The sequence below is a fragment of the Podarcis erhardii genome (assembly GCF_964252035.2).
Source record: "Podarcis erhardii genome assembly, chromosome: W".
Lineage (NCBI taxonomy): Eukaryota > Metazoa > Chordata > Lepidosauria > Squamata > Lacertidae > Podarcis > Podarcis erhardii.
Window position 1 is genome coordinate 25,245,151 of NC_138506.1, and position 13,272 is coordinate 25,258,422.

The 13,272-nt window shown below is 48.7% G+C and overlaps 2 protein-coding genes across 2 annotated transcripts in view; one reads left to right on the top strand and one right to left on the bottom strand.

Moving 5' to 3' along the window:
* LOC309333199 (FERM and PDZ domain-containing protein 3-like) overlaps positions 1-9,147 on the top strand; it is a 69,066-nt gene extending 59,919 nt beyond the window's left edge. Inside the window, exons 9-16 of the mRNA XM_081846597.1 lie at positions 3,385-3,504; positions 3,802-3,938; positions 4,569-4,686; positions 4,782-4,871; positions 5,259-5,438; positions 6,110-6,239; positions 6,873-7,430; positions 7,672-9,147. Of these exons, the coding sequence (XP_081702723.1) occupies positions 3,385-3,504; positions 3,802-3,938; positions 4,569-4,686; positions 4,782-4,871; positions 5,259-5,438; positions 6,110-6,239; positions 6,873-7,430; positions 7,672-9,104 (2,766 nt within the window). The 3' untranslated portion in view covers positions 9,105-9,147. The remainder of the gene's footprint in view (positions 1-3,384; positions 3,505-3,801; positions 3,939-4,568; positions 4,687-4,781; positions 4,872-5,258; positions 5,439-6,109; positions 6,240-6,872; positions 7,431-7,671) is intronic.
* LOC309333176 (uncharacterized protein) overlaps positions 1-13,272 on the bottom strand; it is a gene marked incomplete at its 3' end in the record, with an annotated part of 262,123 nt that overhangs the window by 92,813 nt on the left and 156,038 nt on the right. The gene's annotated exons all lie outside the window — the stretch shown is intronic.

Genomic DNA, 13,272 nt, shown 5'->3' on the forward strand with positions numbered 1-13,272 from the left:
GGACGATGGCTTTGTCCTGAATTTTCAAACCTTTTTCGTAATGCAGCCCCAAAATGGTGTCTCTTTGTTCTTTGGTCTTGAAGACCACTATACAATCATAGGTAATTTTTGAATCTTTTTGGGGGCCAAATCTATAGACCTTTTCTATCCACAAATCAACTTCTTCCTGTTTCAAGTCCCACCACGCCACAAATTGATCTGTCAACCACTCCCTGAGTTGATCTTCTTTCTGTTGAGGGACACCTCTCAATCTTAGATGGGTTTCCCGTTCCTTCATCTGAAGAAATGCAATCAAATTTGAATTTTCATATTGTAATCTTTCCAAATCGGTGACTCTAACTGTCTCAAGCTGTGTCAACCTTGTCTCATGAGTTGTAACTTCAGTCTTCACCTCTTTCAACTCCGCACTTAAATCTTCAAACTTTTTATTCCTCTGTATTACGATTTGTATTATCTTAAATTTCAGACAACAGTTGCCTTACAGAGTCCTCAGAAGCTGCACTTCTAGAGCTTCTTCTTACTGCTCCCTTGTCTGTTTTATCAGCACACATAGTTGCTCAGGAATTTCAAGGTCAATCCCACAATAGGCGGGGGGGGGGGGGAGAGAAAAACAGCTTCCCAAGACAATCCCACAGGAGTCAGTTTCAGGCAGGCAGCAGCCTCCCAGATCCTTATTACTGAAAGGCAGACTGTAAAAAAAAAAAAAAATTCTCAATCCCTTTTGGTGTTTGAAAGGCAGTTCTGGAGGTGCCAGATACTTTTTGCTACTTAAAAGCAAGTCCAGACAGCGGCAGGATACGTGTCAAAGTCACTTGAAACGAAAGTTGATTGTTTCCTCTTCCATTGTGACGTCACAATGGAGTCTAGCCTTTCCCTACCAGGAGGTCCTATGCAGCCTCTTTGATTTAGTACACAGTCTCACAGGGTTCTTAAAGTTAGAATTTTTTTCCGTCCCCTTTGCCCTGAAGAAGGAGGGTTTTAGGATTTACTTGAAAACTTTCAAACAGTCTTTTCCTACTTAGTGCTTTGGTCCACAGTAACCGACTCTCCTTTGATTCAGCAGAAGGGATCGAACTCCGTTTTTAAATACCTTTCTGGTCCTTCCTTCCTTCCTTCCTTCCTTCCTCCTTTCCTTTGTCCCTCCCTCCCTTTCTCTGTCCTTCCTTCTCTCCCTTCCTCCCACCTTTCTTTCCTCCCTCCCACCCTTTCTCTGTCCTTACTTCCTTCCTTTCCTTCTTCCCTTCCTTCCTTCCTTTCTCAACCCCTTTCTCTGTCCTTCCTTCCATCCTTTCTCTTTCCTCCCTTCCTACCTTTGTCTCTCTCTCCCTTTCTCCTTCCTTCCTTCCTTCCTTCCTTCCCTCCCTCCCTGTCTCTGCCCTTCCTTCCTTCCTTGCTTTCTTCCTTTGTCCCGCTCTCCCTTTCTCTGAACTTCCTTTGTTCTTTCCTTCCTTCCTTCCCCACTTCCTTCCTTCTTTCCTCCCTCCCATTCTCTGTCCTTTCTTCTTTTTTTCCTTCTATCCTCCCTGCATTTCCCTATCCTCCCTTCCTTTCTGTCCTTCCTTCCATCCTTCCTTTCTCCCTTTTTCTGTCTTTCTTTCTTTTCTTCCTTTCTTCCTTTTTTCCTCCCTCCCTTTCTCTATCCTTCCTTCCTCCTTTTCTCTTTCCTTCCTTTCTTCTTTCCTTTGTCGCTCCCTCCCTTCCTCTGTCCTCCTTCATTACTGCCATCTTTCCTTCCTTTGTCCCTCTCTCCCTTTTTTCCTTCCTTTGTCCCTTCCTTCTTTCTTTCCTCCCGCCCTTTCTCTGTCCTCCCTTCCCTCTTTTCTCCCTCCCTTTCTCCTCCCTCCCTCCCTTTCTCTGTCCTCCCTTACTTACTTCCATTGTCCCTTCTCCCTTTCTCTCTCCTTCCTTCCTTCCTTCCTTCCTTCCTTCCTTCCTTCCTTCCTTCCTCTCTCCCTTTTTCTTTCTGTCCTTCCATCCTTCCTTCTTTCCCCCTCCCTTTCTCTGTCCTTCCTTCCTTCCTTCCTCCCTCCCCTTCTCTGTCCTTGCTTGCTTGCTTCTTTCCTTTGTCCCTCTCTCCCTTTCTTTTTACTTCCTTCCTTTGTCCCTCCCTCCCTTTCTCTGTCCTTCCTCCCTTCCTTCTCCCTCCCTTTATCTGTCCTTCCTTCCTTCCTTCCTTCCTTCTTTCCTCCTTCCCATTCTCTGTCCTTCCTTCCTTCCTTCGTCCCTCCCTCCCTCCCTTTCTCTGTTCTTCCTTCCTTGTTTCCTTCCTTCCTTGTTTCCTTCGTCCCTCCCTCCCTTTCTCTCTCCCTCCCTTCCTCTGTCCTTTCTTCCTTCTTCCCTTTCTCTGTCCTCCCTCCCTCTCTGTCTTTCTCTGTCTTTCTCTGTCCTTCCTTCCTTCCTTCCTTCCTTCCTTCCTTCCTTCATGACGCTCTCCCTTTCTATTTCTTCCCTGCCTTTCTCTCTCCTTCCTTCCTTCTTTCCCCCTCCTTTTCTCTGTCCACCCTTTCTTCCTTCTTCCCTCCCTCCCTGACCTTCCTTCCTTTGTCCCTCTCCCTTTTTCTTTCCTTCCTTCCTTCTTTCCTCTCTTTCTCTGTCCTTCCATCCTTCCTTCCTTCTTTCCTTTGTTCCTCTCTTCCTTTTTCTCTCCTTCCTTCTTTTCTTTCAATCAATCAATCAATCAATCAATCAATCTTTATTATGGTCCAGAGACCCAAGAAATCATTACAAATCAATATCAATACACAATTTTCTTTGTCCCTCTCTCCCTTTCTCTGCCCTTCCTTCCTCTCTTCCTTTTTCTTTCTTACTTTCCTTCCTTCCTTCTTTCTTCCCTCCCTTTCTCTGTCCTTCCTCCCTTCATCCCCTCCTCCCTCCCTTTCTCTGTCCTTCCTTCCTTCCTTCCTTTGTCCGGTTCTCCCTTTCTCTGTACTTCCTTCCTTCGTTCTTTCTTTCCTTCATTCCTTCCTTCCTTTGTCCCGCTCTCCCTTTCCTTCCTTCCTTCTTTCCTTCTTTCTTCCCTTCCTTTCTCTTTCCTTCCTTCCTTCCTTTGTCCCTCCCTCCCTTTCTCTGTCCTTCCTTCCTTCCTTCCTTTGTCCCTCTCTCCCTTTCTCCTTCCTTCCTTCCTTCCTTCCTTCCTTCCTTCCTTCCTTCTTTCCTCCCCCCTTTCTTTGTCCTTCCTTCCTTTGTCCTGCTCTCCCTTTCTCTGTCCTTCATTCCTTTGTCCCTTTCTCTTTCCTCCCTCCCTCCCTCTGTTCTTCCTTCCTTCCTTCGTCCCACTCTCCCTTCTTTCCTCCCTCCTAAATCTTACTAGGATGGACGGGGAAAGTGACCCCAGGGTCATATAGCCCACCCCGCTTGCCAGAGCTCTCCTTCCTCCCCCCCCAGGTCGTTCAACGGACCCACTACCAAGGCATGCGATGCCTTTTTCGGGTCAGCTTCTATCCCAAAGACCCCGTTGAGCTCCTGCAGCGAGACGCCGCTGCCTTCGAATACCTCTACATCCAGGTCAGCGGTGTGTGTATGAATGTGTGGTTAGAGGGTCCCAATCCTTCCTTCTTTCTAGCTGGCTGCTCTGCCTAGTGGTCCTCACTGCCCCTCCAAGGTGTGGGGTATAAATTATTATTATTATTATTATTATTATTATTATTATTATTATTATTATTATTATTATTTTGCTGTGGGTAAGCACTAGACCCTGCTTCCAGCTCACTAGTGTTCTCAGCCCCCCCACTCTAACCACTAGGCGCTGCTTCCCAGCCCCCTGCTCTCAGCTCTAGGTGATGTTTCTCCTTCCCCCTCCAGAGCCGCAACGACATCATCCGGGAGCGGTTTGGCACCCACCCCGATCCGGATTCGCTTCTGGTCCTGACAGCTCTACACATCTACATCACAGTCTCGGCTGCCCGTCCCAGCCACAAGGTGGCACTCAGAAACGTCGAGTGAGTTCCAGGGGGAACACTGAGGGTCATACAGACCAATCCGTTCCCTCACCCAGGACAGCAAACTGTCCTTCCTTCTTTCCTCCCTCCCTCCCCCCCTTCTGTTCTTCCTCCCTCTCTCCCTTTCTCTGTCCTTCCTTCCTTGAGAGCCAGTGTGGTGTAGTGGTTAAGAGTGGTAGACTCGTAATCTGGGGAACCGGGTTCGCGTCTCCGCTCCTCCACATGCAGCTGCTGGGTGACCTGGGGCTAGTCACACTTCTCTGAAGTCTCTCAGCCCCACTCACCTCACAGAGTGTTTGTTGTGGGGAGGAAGGGAAAGGAGAATGTTAGCCGCTTTGAGACTCCTTCGGGTAGTAATAAAACAGGATATCAAATCCAAACTCTGGATTTGAAGGAAGAATAGAGAAAGAAATGAGGGAAACAAGAAAGAAAGAACAAAGAAAGGGATGTAGGGAGGGAGAGAGGGAGGAAGGAAGGACAGAGAAAGGGAGGGAGGGAGGATAGAGAAAGGGAGGGAGGAATGAAGGAAAGAAAGAAAGAAGGAAGGAAACAAGGAAGGAAGAAAAAAAGAAAGGTAGGCAGAAAGGAAGGAAGGAAGTTGGAGTGCGTGCCTTTCCTCTTTCTCCCCAGGAAGGAGTGGGGTCTGGAGCCCTTCTTGCCTCCCTCTCTGTTGCCGGCAACCAAGGACAAGCTCCTGCGCCGGTCGCTCTCGCATCAGCTGAAGGCACACCAGCGGCGCAGCAGCCAGGTGGGACCCTAACCCCTGGGGTGGGACCCTAACCCCGCCTCAAACCCGGGGTCAGGCTGGATGACCCCAGGGGTCCCCCGATTCTCTCCTCGCAGGTCTCCCCCACCCGGGCCAAGCTCCAGTACCTGCGCCTCCTCGACCGGCTACCCACCTTCTCCGGCGTCATCTTTCAGACTGTCGGGATGGTAGGGGTTCTGGGTTCTGGTTTGGTTTCGGTTTCGGTTTCCTGGCTCACATTCTGGTGCCAGGTTCTGTTTTCTGGTTCCCAGTTCTGGGTTCTGGGTTCGTATTCTGGGTTCCAGTTTCCAGTTTTGGTTTCCAGTTCCTGGTTCTGGTTTCCAGTTCGGTTCGGTTCGGGTTCCGGGCTCAGATTCTGGTTTCAGTTCCGGTTTCTGGTTCAGTTCCAGTTCCTGGATTCTGGTTCCAGGTTCTGGTTTCCGGTTCTGGTTTCCAGTTCAGTTTGGTTAGGGTTCCGGGCTTGGATTCTGGTTCCAGGTTCCAGGTTCTGGTTCCTGGTTCAGGGTTTGTATTCTGGGTTCCAGGTTCAAGTATGACTACTTTGACTCTTGTAGGACGGCCAAGACATGGCGCCCACCATTCTGGTGGGCCCCCGCCACGGCGTGAGCCACGTCATTGACCTCCACACCAACTTGACCACCGTCCTGTGCGAATTCAGCCAGATCAGCAGAGTCCAACTCTTCCGGGAGAACCTGGGCGTGGCAAGGGTGGAGACTGGCATCGTGGATGCCAAGGTGAGCAGGCTGGAGGGCCATCTAGGGGCCATTCCATCACTTGGATTTTCTTTTTTGTAAAAAAAAATTAATCAGATTTTTGAAATTTTCAATCACATTTTTTCTGTTTCAATCACATTTTTATGCACAGATTTTTTATTTAAACAGATTTTTTCTATTTAAAGCATTTTTTAAAAATTTTGATTCTTTCAATTTATATCAGATTCTTTCAATTTAATTCAGATTTTGATTTAAATCGGATTTTTATGATTTAGATCAGATTTTTTTCATTTAAAACAGATTTTTCATTTAAATAATACAGTGGTACCTCAGGTTAAGTACTTAATTCGTTCCGGAGGTCCGTTCTTAACCTGAAACTGTTCTTAACCTGAAGTACCACTTTAGCTAATGGGGCCTCCTGCTGCCACCGTGCCACCAGAGCACGATTTCTGTTCCCATCCTGAAGCAAAGTTCTTAACCCGAGGTACTATTTCTGGGTTCGCAGAGTCTGTAACCTGAAGCACATGTAACCTTAAGCGTATGTAACCCAAGGTACCACTGTATTTGGGTTTTACTATGATGAGAATAATAACATAGTAATAAACTAGAATATTGTATGGTCCTATTATTCCATTAATAATAATGATAAATATTTTATGATTTTATGATTCCAATAGTACTTCTCTCCCCAGCCACTGGTGCTTCTGATGGAGTGGCCGGAAGCCACCAATTTTGCTGGCCTCATTTCTGGCTACTGCCACCTACTGGCCAACTCCAGGAAGACGCTTTTCCTGGTCGCACCGCCTCCCATGACCAAGGCAGGTATGTTTCCAAGCAAGGGAAATTCCAAGCAGCCGAGATGCCGGATTTTTCTGGAGGGGATGAAATTCTGGATTGAGGAAAGCCAGCCTGGGTCCCTGTTGTTGTTGTTGTTGTTGTTGTTGTTGTTGTTGTTGTTGTTGTTGTTGTTGTTATATTTACTCTTACATTTCTCCAACAAAATAGGGACAATCTTCATAACAACAACAACAATAACACCCTTACATTTCTCCTATGAAAATAGGCGTATCCTAAATAACAACAACAAAACAACATTAATGCTTTTACATTTCTCCGCTGAGCATAGAGACGTAAGTAATAACAACAAAACAACAATTTTACTCTTTCATTTCTCCTATGAAAATAGGAACACTCTAAATAACAGCAACAATAACAGCAACAACAAGAAAACAACAACAATCATGCTTTTACATTTCTCCGCTGAGAATGGAGATGTCAATAACAACAACAACAGAAAATATGAATGCCCTATGGACAAACAGGAGATTCCGGGTTCGAATCAGGCCCCAGGACAGCTTCTTTCCATCCTGGGTGAAGAGAGTTGGACTATACAACCCCAGAGCCCCTTCCCCGTCAACCAAACTCACCCTCCGCTTGCTCTCTCTCCTTTTCCAGGCAGAGAGAAGGAGGCTGGGAACCGCGGCGCTGGCAGCAACCGCACCGCTGCGCCGGCAGAACTGCCGCACCGTCACCACCCCGACCTCAACCAGAACCGTATCTTTGGCTATGAGGAAACCCGGCCCAGGACCAAATCGGACCCTGTGCTGAAACTCCCGGGCGCCGAGGGTGAGGACTGCGGTGCCCAGCGCACCCGAACCCGCTCAGTGGACGGTCCTGGACGGAGCCTCGGCTGTGCTGGCCTGGACCTGACGGTGCTGCCACTGCCGGGTAGCGAGGGCGACGAAGACGACCCCGGCGCTGCCCCAGCCATCGCGGCACCGCCACCTGGCTTCGGCGACAACAGCTCTGACGAGGACGACGCCCGGTGCCGGCGGGCGGCACCAAGTGAGGACAGTGGGCGCCAGCTCCCGCTGACCTTCATCCAGGCAGCCTCACCAGGGTCCCGGACGGTCCGGAAACGAGCCCAGGATCTCGACGAGGCGCTGGTGTCCAACCTGCAGGCCCTGGAAGCCCTGGTGGAGGCGGAGAACAGGCTGCTGGCGCCGGCGACAGGTATTAAAGAGGGCGTCGAGCCCACCCCCTGGGATAGAGATTAGGAATAGGGTTATTATTATTATTATTGGGGTTAGGGATAAGGGTTCAAGATAGGGATAGTAATTAGGACTAGCGTTATTATTATTATTATTAGGGTTAGGGATAAGGGTTAGAGATAGCGATAGGAGTTAGGGACAGGGATTAGGGATAGCGTTGTTATTCAACATCCTAACGCTCCCGCCCCGTGTGGTTTCTCCAGATCTCATCGTCCTGGCCACCCTTGACCCCGACTGCAGCCGTGACGCCGACGCTTCCCCGAACACCACCTACTTCCTGGCGCAGGGGGTCAACCGGGACGGCTTCCTGGCCCAGAAGGAGCTAGCTTTCTGCTTGCGAGGCTGTGGGGCGCCCACTTCGCCAGCGAAGACCGGGAGGTCCTCGCCAGTGCAGTTCGCCGAGGCCGAACCAAGTCCCAGCGCCCAGGCTTGCCCCTCAAACCCCAAACCCGAGCATCCCCAGAAGGAGACAGAGAGCTGCCAGGCACCGGCGGAGAGGATTCGGAGATATGCTATTGTTCCCCCGCCCTGGGAAGCACCTGATCTCGAACTCGAGGCGCTGCAAGGAGAGGACCCAGATGTCCCGGCGCACCCGCAGGTACCCCGGCCGGCGTTCCGCTTCCGTAAGTTCTTCTCCGCGACGTTCCTGGCGCGGCTCAAACAGGAGACAGACGAGCGCCGGGCGCAGCTCCGCAAAGTAAAGCAGTTCGAGCTGGAGTTTCTGGAGCAGCTCCTGAAGGGTCCGGCGCCGGGGGGCTGTGTTTGCCCAGCGGGTGCCAGCCCTGTGCCGACAGCACCCAGTGTGTCACAGTGCAACTGTCGAGGGAGGGAGAGTTGCCCACAGCGGGTGGCACAAGTCCAGAGTAGCCCGGAGCCGAGAGACACGGAAAAGAGCGACTCCTGTCTGGGCACCGAGTGTGTGGTGGTGGCAGCGGCCCGCTACGAGAAGCTGTGGCGCCACACCGGTGGGGAAAGGGCCATTCCAGAAGAGGACAATCCGGCGCTGGATAAGCACCTGACGCCGTGTTTCCCGAAGGAAGTGTGCCCACGGCAACTGGCGCCGGGTGGAGAAGGCTGCTGCTTGGTTCCCTCCTGCTTCTCGGCGTGGGCAGTCAACGAGGCTGACGAGCTGTGCTACTCAGTGCTGCCAATCCCAGACGCCGTGTCCCAGAAACAGGAGATCAATTTGCGGGTAGCGTCAAGCCTTGAGCGCATCCAGGAGCTGCGCGGCCGGGAGTATGCCTTCCCCGGTGGGTTCTCGGCAGTGAGGCTCGACGCCGAGCGGCTGCTGAGCGCCCTGCAGCAGTGTGCGGCAGCGGTGGCAGGGGAAAATGGGGTGCTGGCGCCGGATGAGTGGCGGCAGGAGCTGGCGCTGGCTTTCAGAGACCTAAGGGCCGCCTGCCAGCAGGTGGCGAGCACTGCGAAGAGCCCGGAGCAGCTGCTGCCAGCTGTCGCCATGAGCTTCCGGGTGCTGGTGCGGTTGGCAGAGACGGTGGCGGGGGCGGCAGGCAAAGAGGCATGGCGGCGGGTGCTGCTGGCCCAGGTGGAGGAGGTGGCGAGGAACTACGCAGCCCTGGTGAGGGCGGCGGAGGAGTCGGCGGCCAGGCAGGCGGGCGAGGAGCTGGGCGCCCATTGACGGGACCGGCGGCCCACCGAGAGGATGTTCAGGGAAATGTGACGAGGAGGCCGTTCTCGCTGAGGTGCCCAGGGCTCCCCAGTGGTCATCTAGTCCAACCCCCCCGGCTCTGAAAGCCAGGAGGCGGTCGGGTGACCTCACCCATCACAAGGATTGGCAAAGGAAGGAAAGAAGGAAGGAAGGAAGGAAGGACAGAGAAAGGGAGGGAGGACGAAGGGACGAAGGAACAAAGGAAGGAAAGAAGGAAGGAAGGAAGAAGAGAGAAAGGGAGGGAGGGATGAAGGAAAGAAGTAAGGAAGAAAAGAGGAAGGGAGTAAGGGACGAAGGAAGGAAGGAAATGGGGAAGGAAGAACAGAGAAAGGGAAGGAAGGGACGAAGGAAGGAAGGAAGGAGGGAGGAAAGGAGGAAAGGAAGGACAGAGAAAAGGAAGGAGGGAGGGAGGGAGGGAGGGAGGGAGGGAGGGAGGGAGGAAGGAAGGAAGGAAGGAAACGGAAGGAAGAACAGAAAAATGGAGGGTGGGACAAAGGAAGGAAGGTAGGAAGAAAAATGGAGGGAGGGACAAAGGAAGGAAGGTAGGTAGGTAGGAAGGAAGGACAAAGGGATGGCGGGACGAAGGAAACAGGGAAGAATGGAAAAATGGAGGGAGGGACAAAGGAAAGGAGAAAGCCAGGAGGCGGTCAGATGCCCGGGGTTGGACTGGATGACCATTGGGGTTCCCCCTGGACACAGAGAACCTCCCTTTTTTACATGCCTGTATATATTATTCATAATAAAAACTATATATGTATAGATATATGGAAATTACATTGTCTATGTAGAAAGATGTGAAACGTATATGCAAATTTATGCCAATACACAAATCTTCATATTGATCTTGTGTTTGTGTTTGTGACATCTCTCGCCCCTAACCCTAACCCTAACCCTAAAAAATTAATAATAATATTTATTTTAAAATATGGACTATTCCTAAACAATATTAATTAATATTAATCCATAATGATGTTGGTTAATAGTAATATATGATGATATTAGTGTGGACTATTAATTAATATTAATTAATCAAAGCAAGTAATAATATTAAGTAATATTAAGTAGCGGTAAGATGGCGACCAGCACTCTACTAACATGAGCCCATTGATTTTATCTTTTTATTCTTTCTTACTCCTTTTTAAGACTATTTTAATGAACATTGAGCTTAGATAAATCTAAGCATCTCACCGCATTCTATCTCACTTTTTGTACTCCTGACTCTTCTTGGAAGTTTAAAGCTGAATTGACTATCTTATCACATTTATCACATTACGAAGAGTTTACAGGAAGATTCATGGGCTGTTCTCACCACAAGTTTGGAGGCACAGACGGAGCATAATTTAGTGTTACGCCAGTAACCCTTGGCACATTACTCCTCCTTGAATAGGATACTTTCAAGGAAAATACTCCCTCGACTCTTTGAAATACCTAGGGAAGAGAGTGAGGTAAAGAGAGAGATGACTCAGCAATTCGACAGCCCCGCTGATACGAGGAGGGGGGTTGGAAAACGCTGCAGAGAATCTGAGGACTTAGAGGAAATGGCATGTTTGCCCCTCACTAAGCAAACCAAAATCAGCGAATTCTTTTATGGAAAAACAAAGGATACTTTTAATATTCCGACCTCGAATAGCTTCTCTCCACTAGCAGAGATAATTGATAAGGAAACTACACCAAAGCAACTATCCGCTAAACAACCCACTAACCCCTTAAGCAACACCATCACGAGACCAAAAGGTCCCAAAATGGTTCCAACTATGCCCATTCAGGCGGAAGACTGCATCAGAGAACAAGAAAACCATCTCTCTGAATTACTACTTGAACACTCTACCACGTTAGACCTAGTGGCTAAAACCGTGGACTATATCTTTAAATACATAAGAGACATCAAAGGCTCCTTAGAGAAGATTGTATCCTTTGTATCCCCAAAAGTTAATGTCAGACCCGTAGATGCTTCACCGGAGGATAGGGCCGAACCAACACCCAGAGCACCTGTCCTACTGCGCTCAACTTCGCAGACTGGCTGCAAATTTGAAAATGAACAAACTGTGGAAGATCTACACACCATATCTTCCTATAATCTCTCACTGCAAGCCACTAGACTTTGTTTAATTATCCTCCCCTTCAAAGGTCAGGTTGTTAACTGGTCGTCCATACATGTCGCAAGAAGGCATCTAACTGAACTTTTGGGCGTAAATCCCCTTTCCATCGATCTGAAATCCACTGTCCACATTTACAGCAAGCCACACATGCAGAGGATACTGCTCACCTTCGAATCTAAAAAGTTTCCAACTTATATGATGTCCCTACGAAGCTCCCTGACTAACTATGGAATTTTTATTACAAGAGTTTTTATCAACACTAAGATTTGCCCTCTTCTACCCTACTCTCCAGCTAAAAGGAAAGCAATTAAAAATGAGGGCACCCCATCTACTACGAGCTCTACATCTCCACCCTCAGATTTAATTAGTTGGACAGAGACCCCCATTCCCCTCCTATCAAAGGCTACTCATCTAGAGAATTCAATGGAGCAGGAGTTACTTGTTTCCTTCTCCCATCTGCCAAAAGCCGAACAAACAGAGATAACGGACAGACTAGATGAGTTATTACTCTATCTCCGCAACTCTGAAGACCTAGCGCCCACAAATGAGGCAAATACTCCACCTAACTTGGAGCGAAAAATGGGATATGAAACTCCTCAGGTCACGTCAGAACACACACCCCTACTCTGCCCAACTGAAATCCACGCCGAAATCTCTGTGGCGCCCCTAATCACATTACCGGAGACTTCGCCATCCAATGGATGCATCTTCCACGACTCCGGGAAAGCCCTAGATGCTATTGAAGAGACAAAATGACTCTCACCTCTATTACTATCCTGGAACGTTGCTGGATGGCAATCGAAAACAATGGACAAAGACGTCCTAACCTACGTATCACAGTTCAAGATCATCCTGCTCCAAGAAACCTGGATGCAAAATCCTTTTGAACTACACAATTATTTTGCTTTCCATTCCTGTGCCTCAATCGGCCCAAAAGGCGGAAGACCGGCGGGAGGTCTGAGCACCTTCGTATCGACAGATCTAGGAACCTCCCCTACCCAATTGAAAATCGATAAAAAATGGATTTTGGCTGTTAAAATATTCTCTACCCACTTTAAGATCATATGCATCAATGTTTATATTCACCCACTCATGAAACAAACTGATCTTAAAAACATCTGGAACGAACTGGAAGACTGCATTCTCCTTGTCTCAAATAAGTTTCCCTCTGCCTCCTTAATTATTGGTGGGGACTTTAATGCAAGGTTAGGCCATTCAGACGAACAGCTAATCAACGAAAGTGGAATGGGTCCCCTAAATGCTAATGATGAACATTGGCCCCTATTCAGGCGTCATTCACTTGACCCAGTTACCAATTTTGCTGGTACATGTCTTTTTCTAATGGCACTTAGATTAAACCTTGTTATTTTAAACAGCCTCTCTTCGGGAGACTGCCCTGGCCAATTTACTTATTGGTCAGGCTTAAGGCATTCTGTTATTGACTACATCCTTGTCTCCCAAGAACTCTTTGATGAATATATTGAATTTACTGTAGATATAAGAACCGAAAGTGACCATCTACCCCAAAATCTCAAAAGGACTGAATTTTGGGAACCCTCTAGATGTGGGCTCGCCCCACAGACACCTGATCCTAATGTTCTACAACAAATAGGCAGATCCAGAATTAAATGGTCCCCTTATGTTAATAACAATTTTAGCATTTGGACACAATCAATGGAAGGTCAACTCCTCTGGGCTGATCTGACCTCCAACGATATTGAAGAGACCTCCCCAATTGACCATTATAACACATTAATCCGAAAACTCCAACCGTTATTGTAAAGACTCAGGAGATCTAGCCACAATGAGTTCCCTACCAACAAAAAATGGTTTGACCGCGAATGCATCCAGGCAAAACTTATACTCAGGGAATGCTTTAAGGTCTTCCAGCAAAATCCTAACCCTATCACTAAATTAGAGTTACAACTTAAAAAAAACACCTACAAAGAGTTACTAAAAACCAAAAAAAGAACTGCAGACTCTCTCATCTGGCAGGCCCTCATAAAAGCATCAATAGAAAAAGACAATACCAACTTCTG